This window comes from Phyllobates terribilis, unplaced genomic scaffold (assembly GCF_046119375.1).
Source record: "Phyllobates terribilis strain yellow unplaced genomic scaffold, ASM4611937v1 Scaffold_98__1_contigs__length_5973952, whole genome shotgun sequence".
Taxonomy (NCBI): domain Eukaryota; kingdom Metazoa; phylum Chordata; class Amphibia; order Anura; family Dendrobatidae; genus Phyllobates; species Phyllobates terribilis.
Window position 1 is genome coordinate 4786460 of NW_027362858.1, and position 14442 is coordinate 4800901.

The 14442-nt window shown below is 45.4% G+C and overlaps 1 protein-coding gene across 1 annotated transcript in view; it reads right to left on the reverse strand.

Moving 5' to 3' along the window:
- LOC141198584 (uncharacterized) overlaps window positions 1-13341 on the reverse strand; it is a 47845-nt gene extending 34504 nt beyond the window's left edge. Inside the window, exons 1-5 of the mRNA XM_073663009.1 lie at window positions 13226-13341; window positions 772-982; window positions 463-642; window positions 256-379; window positions 75-172 (exon numbers count right to left, since the gene is read on the reverse strand). Of these exons, the coding sequence (XP_073519110.1) occupies window positions 75-172; window positions 256-379; window positions 463-642; window positions 772-982; window positions 13226-13341 (729 nt within the window). The remainder of the gene's footprint in view (window positions 1-74; window positions 173-255; window positions 380-462; window positions 643-771; window positions 983-13225) is intronic.
- Between the last annotated feature and the right edge of the window lie 1101 nt (window positions 13342-14442).

Sequence of the window (14442 nt, forward strand, 5' to 3'; positions counted from 1 at the left end):
AAGACTGAATACAAGACCTTCACAGCCGTCTACACATCATAGGGGAGATCTCATGACACCTTCTCTCCATCTACCTGATGATCCTGAGGAACATTGGGATCTTCTTGTTTACAGTCCTGTGGAAGAAGAGGACGGGGACATCTCTCTGGTGTTGTCCTCTTACTGGATAGATCTGGAGGAAACACATACAGGGACTGAATTCATTCTTTACATACAGATAATTATAGGCCGTGTGTATTTAGTCCTGTCTATTACCTGGTGATGTGAGGGGCTGGGGAACCTCCATCATGACGTCTTTGTACAAATCTTTGTGTCCTTCTAAATACTCCCACTCTTCCATGGAGAAATAGACAGTGACATCCTGACATCTTAAAGGAACCTGACACATACAATGATACAGTCATTCCCCAGATCCTTTCATAGCGTTACTGTATAATATCCCAGTATTCCCAGCAGTGTCACCTCTCCAGTTAGCAGCTCAATCATCTTGTAGGTGAGTTCTAGGATCTTCTGATCATTGATGTCCTCATGTATCAGGGGGTGAGATGGAGGTCCAGTGATTGGGCTCAGGGGTCTTCTCCATCCCTCAGACACAGGGTCCTGACAGCGTACACTAGAGGTCTTCTTCACTACTGTGTAATCCTGGTAATGGAGAGACACATTAATAAATCTCACTACAGACATTTCCAGAGTCCTCACCTCTCCAGTTCTGTCCATCTGTTATTCCCATAGATAAGAATGATGTAATGTGACATCATCAGAATCTCTCACCTCTCCAGTAATCCGGAAGAGGATCTCTAGGGTGAGTTGTAATATCCTCTCCGTCATCTGGTCTCTGTCCAAATCCATCTTTGATGGGTCCATAAGGAAAATTCTCTTTAATAGAAGATCTTCACTGAGAGGATCTGATATTGTAGGGACCTGAATGAGAAGATGATGAGCAGATGTAACATCATAAAAATCCTGTGTAATAATACAATTACTGGAGATAATAAAGGGAAACAAATGAGGAGATATATTATTTTTACAGTATTTAGTTTTCTTCTTTACATCTAGTAATAAAACCTATATATTTTAGGCCACAGACAACAAGCAGTTTCTTCCTTGGAGTCTGTAGCTGAATACGTTTCTCAAAGACTCATCTGCCATAAAGCTAATTCTCGTCTCATTTATCGACACTGGAATCAGCATTAGCAATACTGCAGGGGATATTCATTACACGTGACATGAGGAATAACTACTTCATGATGAGTATGACATTCATCTTCTACGGCTCTAGAAACATATTTAGCCACAGTGCTTCACTGACTACATCTCCACCGGCCGTCTATATGAATGTTTCCCATCTTCCGTGGACTGTAATCTTCTATCACATTAGATCTCATGTTTGATTCACACACAGAAGTTTGAGGCTTTGACACATGGTAAGGTATTTAATATTATACAGAGTAGGGCTATCCCGAATGGGTTCACCTTGCCAAGGTGGGATAGCTTTCATGCTATTTTTGATCAAAAACAGACCGCCGGGGGGAGCCGCCTGAAAAATGCTCGAGTTTCCCATAGACTTACATTGGGCTCGTTGCTCGGGTCGAGCACCCGAGTATTCCAATATGCTCAACCCGAGTATCGAGCACCCGAGCATTTTAGTGCTCGCCCATCACTAGTTCTGAGTTTAAATCCCTGGTGCAGAAAAAATAAGCTTTTGTTTTTTAAATGATGTTGGCTAGCACACAAACTTCACTGATGCTTGGCTTTGATATCTGACTTTTCTCACACATCAGAATAAGAATCACAATTACTAAGTATTATCATGGTTAATCTCATAAGCCAAGAAAAACCTGTAGGGATACTGAACTTTTTATTATTAATTATTATTATTATTACTATTATCCTTTCCATCCAAAACTATGTGACACAGATGCCTTACCATTAAACTGTAGGTTCATTATTTGATTATTTAGGTAGTGATATATAATTATAATAATTACATAGCAAAAGTAAATTGGGAGTTTGCAGCCAGTTCTTGGGTAGATGGAAATAAAAATTGACAATAAAGAAATGTTATCATTAGACCCCTTTAAGAAATTATGCAAATGAACAGTCACTTGGAAATAGATATGTAGTAAATTAGTGCCTCCCAATTTACTTTGGCTATGTAATTTACCATGCAAATAGACAGCTTGTCTGAAACTCTTAGCACGTCAGGATGACAATCAAAATGTCAGATATTAAAAAGTAAAACACCCCTGTAGTTTGTGTGCTAAATAGGGATAGTTAAAAAAAAATAAAAATAATAATATTTCTATGAGGATTTTAACTGTGACACTTTAGTTTCAGAGGCTGATGCCTTACCATTGAGCTATCCAGGCAAGTGATAGTAACCGGCAGCTTTTCTTGTCTTATGAGATCAACCATGAAAATACTCCGGGTGACTAAAAGTCATTGTGATTCTGATTCTGATGTTTGAAGAAAGTCACACATCAGACTCACACATCAAAATCAAACATCATTTGAATCTGTCTTGCTTGCAGTCTGTGCATAAGTCCCAATGAGTTTCAATCAGATTTCCACTGAAAATCAGATAACCAAATGGAACTCCAAGGTCTCTTCAACTGAGTTAATAGCTCAGTGGTTAGTGCACTGGTGTCTGGATACAGAATTTTAGGTTCCAGTGCCATCAGCAAACAGTGACTTTTTTTTTTTTTTATTATTATTATTACAGTTGTAAAAGTCACTTATCAAAGTCACTAGTCAGAAACACTAGTCAGACAGGGTATTTAGCCTCAAACTGACATCATTATGATGTTTGATTTTGATATCTGATCATGTCCTAAAATGGACACTGTACTCCTGTGACCGTGTTAACCCCTCTAGTTGCTGGATGCTTCTGGAGCACAACACTACCTGTCTCTTGTGCTTTTGTTACTACTAATAGTTGCTGAATGCTTTTAAAGGAACAGCACTACTTCTGCATGTCACACTGCAACAGCACTACTTCTGCATGTCACAACGGGCATTGCAGAAAATGACCTTGGTGGATGACGTTCAGGCATTCCTAGTTTGAAAGAGTCGCTGAGATGGAGAAACTTACGCCAGAGCAGAGGGCTGATGCATTGGCGCGTTACTTGACGTGAGAGCCCCAGAAGGTGTACTATGATTTAGCTTTGCAGGACGCCAAAGGGTATGGCAAGCTAAAAACTGAGATTCTCGCCCACTGGGGTAATCACCGGGACAAACAACCTAGCTTCCAAATGTTTGACCTCTTGCACCTGGTCCAGAAGTTGCTGGTACCGGATTCCCCTACACCTGCGCAGATGGTAGAGCGGGTGGTGATGGACCGGTTTGTGCACTCCCTGCCAAGGCCCATACAGACTTGGGTTGCCCAGGGTGATCCCTGGAATACGGATGACCGGGTTGGACTGGTCGAGAGATACCAGGGGGTTGAAGGTTCCTTGGGAAGGCAGCCCACTCCATACTGGGGTTCCCAACAGGGGGGCGGAGACTCAAAAGGGGGTGGGCCATCCAAGGTCCAAAGGGGCGGGGGAGGTGGTGCCTAAGGTCCCTACAGGTGATGTTGTTTACTGGAGGTGCCACGGCCCAGGCCATATAGGCGCCCATTGTCCGCTGAGCCGATGGACTACAGCATAGGACGCCATTGTTCATATTATGCTTATCCGACCTGCAGTGTGAAATGTCAACCCAGCGAGGGGCCACAAGCATGTCCTGTGAAGGTGAACGGACAGGAGGTAACGGCACTGCTAGAATCCGGGAGTCTGGTGACCCTTATGATGGCCACCCTTCCTCTTCAAATGATCCCGGGAAAAAAAGTTGGCGTTCGGTGCATTCATGGTGATGCTAAGGACTACCCCATGGCCAGAGTAGACATTGAAATGGCTCACGGTACTGAGTCCCACAAGGTCGGCGTCGTTCAGGACTTGTTGCACCCTATTACTATAGGCTGGGACTTTTGTTTGTTTTGGGATGTGTGGGGGAAGAGTTCCGGGTTCACTGGCTCAGATAAGAAACCAGTTAACCCTGAGGAGGTATCACCACACCCAGAGTCAGACAGGTTTCTCTTTTGTGTCCTTGTTGGGGATAAGGAGGTAGTGCCCCCCGGGTCTGCCATTCCAGAGTTAGGGGTGACCAGCGAGAATTTTGGGTTTGCCCAACACAGGGACCTAACTCTGAAGGAAGCCTTTAATAATGTCACTGCTATAAATGGGGTTACACAGGAGCCGGGGGCTGACACAAGGTTTCCCCATTTTATGATGAGTGGGGAGTCGTTGTACCGGGTCAAGAAAGTGAGGGAGGAGCGAGTGGAGCAGTTAATAGTGCCGGGCCCCTATAGACAGAAGGTGTTGGACATGGCCCATTGACATGTCTTGGGGGGGATATCTGGGAGTGGAAAAAACACAGGAACAGATTGTGCAGAGGTTCTATTGGCCGGGATGTAAGTATTGCAAGTCTTGCCCTACACGCCAGTTAACCGCCCCCACCTCTCACTTTCAAAGTCCCCTTGTGCCTTTGCCCATTATTGTAGAGCATTCAAGAGAATTGTTATGGAAATTGGTTGGTCCCCTGATTGAATCTGCTCGTGGGCAACATCAATATACACTGCTCAAAAAAATAAACGGAACACTCAAATAACACATCCTAGATCTGAATGAATGAAATATTCTCATTGAATACTTTGTTCTGTACAAAGTTGAATGTGCTGACAACAAAATCACACAAAAATCATCAATGAAATCAAATTTATTAACCAATGGAGGCCTGGATTTGGACTCATCCCCAAAATTAAAGTGGAAAAACACACTACAGGCTGATCCAACTTTGATGTAATGTCCTTAAAACAAGTCAAAATGAGGCTCAGTATTGTGTGTGGCCTCCACGTGCCTTGTCGAAAGGTTTAACAAGACTCTGAAGAGTATGCTGAGGAATGCCATAGAAAGGGCCGCAGAGACTGGGATTGTCTCCTACCGTATCTCTTGTTCTCCATCCGAGAGGTTCCACGGGTCTCTACAGGGTTATCGCCATTCGAACTCCTGTATGGCTGACATCCGCTGGGTCTCCTGGATGTTGCAAAGGAAACCTAGGAAGCGGAGGTCTCGCCCCACAGGAGCGTCATCGCGCACGTCGCTCTGATGCAGGAAAGGATTGCGAAGGTGATGCCCATTATGAAAGAACATCTCCTCCAGGCACAAGAAGCTCATGCCAGAGTCTACAACCGGTCAGCCAGAGTGATCCAATTCAATCCGGGAGACCGAGTGCTCGTGCTAATTCCTACGGTGGAAAGTAAGTTCTTGGCCAACTGGCAAGGGCCGTATGAGGTGGTGGAAAAAGTGGGTGAAGTGAACTACAAGGATCATCAACAGGGACGACGTAAGCCGTACCAGATATATCGCGTCAACCTCATCAAGCCGTGGCAAGACAGAGAGGCTGTGGAAGCTCCATGCTTGCTGGGCAAGCCAGAAGGTGACGTTGGAGGAGTCGCAATAGCGGAAACGCAACCGAAGGCCCAGAAACAGCAGTGTCGAGAGTTGTTGCAGAAGAACCGGGATCTGTCTACAATAATGTACTGCACCTACGCTACTTCTCATGAGCTAGAAGTCCAATAATGTCCATTCCCTAGTGTGCATGTTCGGAAGTGACGTATTTTACACTGAAACGCTAGATAAACATGGAATCAATGGCACTATATAAATTAATAATAATAATAATAATAATAAAAAACTGATTGCCGCCGCTTCACTCGTACCTGTGACTGCGCATGCCCGTAGTTATCATTCCACACTGGAGCGCATCTAGGATCATTGTCACGAATGCGCATGCCCAGATGTCTGCGTTCCATGCCGGAGCGCATATGGTATTGGATTGCATTCCATCAAATGAAAAATCCTCTCTCTGAGATCAGCGTCATGGGAGACTAAAAACAACTATTGCACATCCTCCCATCATGCAATAGGCATGTAGATCTACTTTATCACTACAAAAAATAGGGGATGATGGCGCACAGTATATTCCTAAATGGTCAAATTTGACCACTATTGCATAATTAGAGATACATAAGGATCACCACACGTGTTAGTTACTAAACAGTATAAGTTATATATAACTGATAAGAAATAATTCTGATATAGAAGCTCAGATCTCTTGATGAAGTAAAACAATATGTGAACCTCATTCACAGGGAACTGAGCAGCAATGGGTAGAGTATAAAATCCAAAAATGTAATCCAGAATGGGGCTGTATTCACACAAAACAGGCATAGGAAATTTGCTCATTGAGTTCCTTTGGAGCTTGTGAATCCAGTCTGGAAATCCATTCACTTTCCATTTTGAGGATACATCTATTGTGATCACCTCCTCTCACATTGGGTTTAACCACCTCAATGATATAAGAGGAGATGTCTCCAGTTTCACCTCAATGTGCACTGTTCATGTGTCTCACTAATGAGGTGTCCCGGCCATGGCGTATTTTGCCCAAATGCCCCCCCACAATCCTCTTGGTCGTGCATACATAATCTAGGGGGCAGTTGCATGTGGCCACATATACAAGTCCTGAGGTTTTACAGTTGGAATAATCCCTCTGGAAAAAGGCTTCACCTGTAGATGAACTTGAGAAAGATTTATATGGTCTCATCCAATTACATGTACAACTTTCTCCACAACTAAAGAAACCACAGATTCTTCTATCTAGCCAAGACCACTTGGGTGCAGGTTTTTATAGAAACTATGCACTAAACGGTCCCTAATTGACCAACCCTTTATGAAAGTTATTGTGGGAGTAGATCCCACAGCACCCTCAGGTCCGGGTCGACCACAAGTACATACTAGTGTTTTCCAAGGATATTAACCCCTTAACAACATCTGACGTACTAATACGCGTCTGTGCCCTGGGACTTAAGAGCCAGACCCGTATTAGTACGTCATGGCGATCGCGCGCGCACACAGGCTGTGCGGGCGCGATCGCCGCCGGGTGTCAGCTGATTGTCACAGCTGACACCCGGTACTATGTGCAGGGAGCGGTCCTGCACCGCTCCCAGCACATTAACCCCCGCTATGCTGCGATCAAAGTCGATCGAAATCGATCGCGGCATTGCGGGGGCAAGGGGAGGTGATCGGCGATACTCACCTCCTCTTCCGGCTTCCAGCGCAGTCTGCAAAGGCTTCCCGGGTGTTGCCATGACGACCCGATGTTGTCATGACAACATCCGGGTCACCAGAGAGCAGGAAGATTGCTTGGACATGCGCAGTGCATCTCCAAGCAATCTTCACATTGTGCACCGCTGACAGCCTACATGGCATAGGGATGGTGCTCCGTCCCTATGCCATGCAGGCGATCAGAAAAAAAAAGTGAAAGTCCCAGAGTGGGACAAAGTAATAAAGTGTATAAACTGTGTGAAAGTGGAAAAAAAAAAAAAAAAAAAACATTTGCAAAAATATAAAAAAAATAAAAAATAAATAATCCACCAAAAATAAAAATATAATTATAATGTACCCATCAATAAATATTATTATAAAAAAAAACAAAACAAAACAATAAAAGTACACATATTTGGTATCGCCGCGTCCGGAACAACCTGACCTATAAAACTGTCCCACTAGTTAACCCCTTCAGTGAACACGGTAAAAAAAAAAAAAAAACGAAGCAAAAAACAATGCTTTATCACCATACCGCCAAACAAAAAGTGGAATAACACGCGATCAAAAAGACGCATATAAATAAAAATGGTACCGCTGAAAACGTCATCTCGTCCCGCAAAAAACAAGCCGCCATACAGCTCCATCAGCCGAAAAATAAAAAAGTTATAGCTTTCAGAATAAAGCGATGCTAAAAAATATTTTTTTCTATAAAATAGCTTTTATTGTGTATAAGCGCCAAAACATAGAAAAATGATACAAATGTGGTACCGCTGTAAACGTACTGACCCGAAGAATAAAGCTGCCTTATCAATTTTACCACACGCGGAACAGAATAAAAAAAAAAAAAAAAATTCCTGAATTGTTGGTTTTTGTTTATTCTACCTCCCAAAAATCGGAATAGAAAGCGATCAAAAAATGTCACGTGCCTGAAAATGGTACCAATAACAACGTCAAATCATCCCGCGAAAAACGAGCCGTCACATGACTGTCTGCCAAAATCTGGAAAAATTATAGCTCTCAAAATATGGCGATGCAAAAACTAGATTTTACAAAAAATGTGTCTTTTAGTGTGTGACAGCTGTCAGTCATAAAAACCCCATATGATTCTGGCATTGCTGTAATCACACCGACCCGAAGAATAAAGTCGTCTAATCACTTATACCGCACAAGGAACAGCGCCAAAAATAAACTCTTGGGTTAGGATTGGGCTAGGGCTGGGTTTGGGGCTAGGGTTGTGCTGGGGCTAGGGTTGTGCTGGGGCTAGGGTTGTGCTGGGGCTAGGGTTGTGCTAGGGCTAGGGTTGCGCTATGGTTAGGGTTGTGCTAGGGTTAGGGCTGGGGTTTGGATTTTTTTCAAAAGTAAGAAAAAAAGATGACGATATGGCGACTAGTGTTGAGAGCAAGTGCTCGCTACTTGAGTTTGCATCGGGTGCTCTGGTATGCATTGAGTATCGTGGGTATTTGAGTGACATGCTCGAGTCTCTGCCCCATATGCTTCGCGGCCAAAAAACTTTACGGGGATTGCCTGCCATGCACGAGCGATCCCCGCATGGTTTTTTTTGGGTGTCTAATAACCGTGAAACATGCGGAGCAGGGACTCGAGCATGTCACTCGAGCACACGCTGTACATGGTGCATACCTGAGTACCCGATGCAAACTCAAGTAGCGAGCACTTGCGCTCAAGAATAATGACAACTTATTCAATATGATGACCTAATGTAAATAAATTCTGTGCCGTACCTCTGGGTTTAAAATGTTCACTATACACCTTAATAAAATCCTTGAGGGGTATAGTTTCCAAAATGGGGACACTTGTGGGGGAGCTCCACTGTTTAGGCACATCACGGGCTCTCCAAACGCGACATGGTGTCCGCTAACAAATTGAATGGAAAATTGGCTCAAATTGTTAGCGGATGCCATGTTGCGTTTGGAGAGCCCCTGTGTGCCCAAACATTGGAGCTCCCCCACAAGTGACCCCATTTTGGAAACTAGACCCCCCAAGGCACCTATCTAGATGCATAGTGAGCACTTGGAACCCCCAGGTGCTTCACAAATTGATTCGTAAAAATGAAAAAGTGAAAAAAAAAACACTTTTTCATTTTTATGAATCAATTTGTGAAGCACCTGGGGTTCCAAGTGCTCACTATGAATCTAGATAGGTGCCTTGGGGGGTCTAGTTTCCAAAATGTGGTCACTTGTGGGGGAGCTCCAATGTTTGGGCACACAGGGACTCTCCAAATGCAACATGATATCCGCTAACAAATTGTCGGCTCAAATTGTTAGCGGACACCATGTTGCGTTTGGCGAGCCCCTGTGTGCCCAAACTTTGGAGCTCCCCCATAAGTGACCCCATTTTGGAAACTAGACCCCCCAAGGCACCTATCTAGATTCATAGTGATCACTTGGAACCCCAGGTGCTTCACAAATTGATTCATTGTTTTTTTTTTCACTTTTTCATTTTTACGAATCAATTTGTGAAGCACCTGGGGGTTCCAAGTGCTCACTATGCATCTAGAAAGGTGCCTTGGGGGGTCTAGTTTCCAAAATGGGGTCACTTGTGGGGGAGCTCCAAAGTTTGGGCACAGAGGGGCTCTCCAAACGCAACGTGGTGTCCGCTAACAATTTGAGCCGATTTTCCATTCAATTTGTTAGCGGATATCATGTTGCATTTGGAGAGTCCCTGTGTGCCCAAACATTGGAGCTCCCCCACAAGTGACCCCATTTTGGAAACTAGACCCCCCAAGGCACCTATCTAGATTCATAGTGAGCACTTGGAACCCCAGGTGCTTCACAAATTGATTCATAAAAATGAAAAAGTGTTTTTTTTTTCACTTTTTCATTTTTACGAATCAATTTGTGAAGCACCTGGGGGTTCCAAGTGCTCACTATGCATCTAGAAAGGTGCCTTGGGGAGTCTAGTTTCCAAAATGGGGTCACTTGTGGGGGAGCTCCAAAGTTTGGGCACACATGGGCTCTTCAAACACAACATGGCGTCCGCTAATTATTCAAGCAAATTTTACAATCAAAAAGTCAAATGGCGCTCCTTCCCTTCCGAGCCCTGCCGTGCGCCCAAACAGTGTTTTTTCCCCAAATATTGGGTATCTGCGTGCCCAGGGGAAATTGCACAACAAATTTTGGGGTCCATTTTTTCTTGTTACCCCTGTGAAAATAAAAAAAATTGGGTCTAAAGTAACATTTTTGTGAAAAAAGTTAAATGTTCATTTTTTTCTTCCACATTCAAAAAATTCCTGTGAAGCACCTGAAGGGTTAATAAAGTTCTTGAATGTGGTTTTGAGCACCTTGAGGAGTGCAGTTTTTAGAATGGTGTCACTTTTGGGTATTTTCTGTCATAAAGACCCCTCAAAGTGACTTCAAATGTGATGTGGTCCCTAAAAAAATGGTTTTGTAAATTTTGTTGGAAAAATGAGAAATCGCTGGTCAACTTTTAACCCTTATAGCTCCCTAACAAAAAAAAATTTTGGTTCCAAAATTGTGCTGATGTAAAGTAGACATGTGGGAAATGTTATTTATTAACTCTTTTGTGTGACATATCGCTCTGATTTCAGGGCTTAAAAATTCAAATTTTGAAAATTGCAAAATTTTCTAAATTTTCGCCAAATTTCCGTTTTTTTCACAAATAAACGCAAGTGATATCAAAGAAATTTTACCACAATCATGAAGTACAATATGTCACGAAAAAACAATCTCAGAATCAGGGGGATCCGTTAAAGCGTTCCAGAGTAATTACCTCATAAAGTGACAGTGGTCAGAATTGTAAAAATTGGCCTGGTCATTAACGTGCAAACCACCCTCGGGGCTTAAGGGGTTAAAGGTAAGGTCACTGTGATTGTGACAAGTTTCTATTACTTGTGTTATCCCATCTTTTTCTTGCTCTCTTGGTTAGGTATGGAGGAGTGTCTGTCCCTCCTGTTTTTCTGCAAACAATCATGCGGAATCCAAAATGTACTGTGGGTACCTTTTTCCTTGAATCTGGTCTTCATGTCTATTGCCTCTTTATTAATATCTGTGACATTAGAGCAGTTTCTACTCAACTGTAAAAATTAGCCCTTGGATATTGCTTGTTTTTTTTTTTAGTAATTTAATAGTTTATTAGTGCTTGTAGGTTTATGATAGATGAGTGTCCCTAGGGTCCCATCCCGTTCTTTCTTGATTGGTACATCCAGGAAAGGCAACTGGTAATAATTAAACTCTGATATAAATCTCAGGCCCCACTCTATGGATATTGAGTTCCCTGACAAATTCAAGAAATTGTTCACTCGTCTCTGACCAGATGATAAAAATGTTGTCAATATATCAAATATCATACCCCAATATATGGTTGCCACCACTTATGATCATCCCTGAATATTGTGGATTCCTCCCACCAGCCCAGGAATAGGTTAGCATACGAGGGGGCACAGGGGCTCCCCATCGCAGTACCCCTGAGCTGGTGGAAGTACTTCCTGTCAAAAAGAAATATGTTGTAAGAGTGAATTTTAGAAGATCCTCCATGAAGTCATTATGTCTGCTACACTCTATTGATCTCGATTTCAAGAAACAACTTACTCCTCTGATATCATCCTCATGCGGAATATTACTGTACAAAGCCTCGATATCTAGTAAGGCCTGCTCCCCTACATGCCTGTATACATGCTCGAGGGTCTACATGTAGGAGAGCAGGCAAAGGGAAAACCAACTCCAGAGGGATTATTCCAACTGCAGGACCTCAGGGGGTACTGAGGGAACATTATACTGTGTGTGGGGGGATGGCGGTAGTGTAGGAATATAATATACACCTGTTTATATGGAATGTGTTCATTCCCTTGTAATCTTGATATATTTCATGTTCATCCCATGTGCAAGATACACAAGAAATCCATAATATCTCTACATATGTTTGGACCTGTAAGTTTTTGTGTTCATTCTTTTTATTTATTCCTGATCTTCATTCTTTTTAGTATGTCCCGGAACATTAAACTGTGTGGGGGGCATCATACATCCTGCATAAGGGGCATAATGGGGGCATTACACTGTGGGGGCATCATACATCCTGCATAAGGGGCATAATGGGGGCATTACACTGTGGGGGGCATCATACATCCTGCATAAGGGGCATAATGGGGGCATTACACTGTGTGGGGGCATCATACATCCTGTATAAGGGGCATAATGGGGGCATTACACTGTGTGGGGGGCATCATACATCCTGTATAAGGGGCATCATGGGGGCATTACACTGTGTGGGGGCATCATACATCCTGTATAAGGGGCATAATGGGGGCATTACACTGTGGGGCCAGTAAAGGGGTCCTGTACTATGAGAACAATACGTTTCCTCCCTTCCTGTCTCCATAGTTGGGTCGTATGTATCTATTACAGGAAACAGAACAAAAACCTTATCTATATATATAATTGTCTTATCACGTCTGTCTGTCTGTCTGTCTGTCTGTCCAGGAAATCTCGCGTCGCTCATTGGTCCGGCAGTGGCCAATCAGCGCTGCGGGATTTCTGAAAAAAGAAAGTGACCCCATTTCGGACACTGTACCCACGAGGGAAGTCATCTGAGGGTGTAATGGACGTTCTTACATTCTTATCCCACAGGTGTCTCACTGATTTCTTTACCACTCGTTTGTGTGTAATGGTAGACTCCATACTAAATAAGGAAGGAGTCACTGACTGTGGTGGCCCCTCCCCGGGCCGTGGCAATTAGTGACCCCCCTTCGCTGCCCCTTACTGACCAGTGATCCTGAAGCCCCCGGAAGGATCCAATGAAGCGAAAGGGGACGCTACAAGCCGTCCCATGGATACATAAACACCGGGACATCCCACGTTACTTCCTTTCTTTGTTGGTCCCAGAGTGGAACGTCATGGAGAATTCAGGATCAGGTCAGATTACTGAGGCCCTAAAGGCTGGGTTTGCACAGGGGGGCGAGCGCTGGTTACAGGCCCTCATCTCGGGGCTCAGCGCTCATCCCCCTGGCCCCAGCTCTAATTCCCCGGATAACCCTTCCCCTGGCCCTCAACCCCTTAGGGGTACATCACATCCCCCAATCCCCTCACCCCTTGGGCCCACTCACTCACCACTCAGCGTGCTGCATCCGGATCCTCTGGGACGAGGGGCTGCAGTTCTGCCGCTGTCTGGTCCTGTCCTCCATTCTCGCCCGGCCGCCGCAGACGCACAGCTGCAGTCCACTCATCGTGGCTCACCCCCTGTCTCGCACGACGTCGCGGCAGAGCGAGCATGTGGGGCGGTTTGGCAGGCGCCCCCCGGCGTTGGACGGCGATCGGCTGCGGAACCTCTTCGTGCTCTTGCCAGGGCGGGGGAGCGGGGGTCCGGAGCGAGGCGGTGTGTTCGCGCCGGCGTAGGGTTGGGGGGGGGGGTTTCCTCTCGGCGGTCGCGCGCCGGAGCAGGGAGGCGGGCGAGCCACGTGACTAGGCCGCAGAGGCATGCTGGGGGAGGAGGAGCTAATATACAGGAAGCGCAGGTCACGCCCCCCAGTCCAGAATGCCGCGCGACGGAACAGGAAGCGGTGGCTGGTGCAGTGGTGGATCCTGCGCCGCACTCACAGCGGGCACGGGGCTCCGCTGCACTAGTCTACGATTGTGGGGTGTCTTCTGTGTCGGCAGCGGGCACAGCGGGGATTCAGGTCTCCTGGCTGCCGCCGGTGCTGAAGACAGCACCGAGCATATCAAAGCCCAAACCCCTAAAAACTCCCATCCCGCATCCTGCCGAAGGGCACCCTGGAGAGCGGAGGTCCAGCAGGCACTCCCGCCCTCCAGAGCGCTTTAGGCACAGCACCCCGCTGCCACAGAAAAGAAGTTGCGGGCCATACATTTATCCATCACCTCCCCCTCAACACACAGCAGGGGCTGTGGCGGAGCACAGCTTCGGACAGGAATCCTCTGGCGGGAGCTGTGCTCTGCCAACCCCACAAACACCCCCCCCCCCCCGCAGAAAAACCCCTATTAAAAATAAAAGAAAAAGTTCCCAAAACAGCACACATGACCCTACACATCCAGGGGACATGGCTGCCCCTGTAATCACCGCAGCCCATCCAGCGCCCAGTCAAATGATCAATACCATATACCCCTTTGATAGCGCAGCGACGTACGCGCCTGACACCGATATAGCATCACCCTCTAGCTGGACACAAATAGCACCGCCACATCCCGGTGGGACACATGTATACTGCGCAGAACCCCACATACACCGTCAGGGACACAGAGACTCCAGGTGTACTCGCTGCAGGCGAACTCGTTGTAGTTCCTCCTCGACAGATCTACATCACAGCACACAA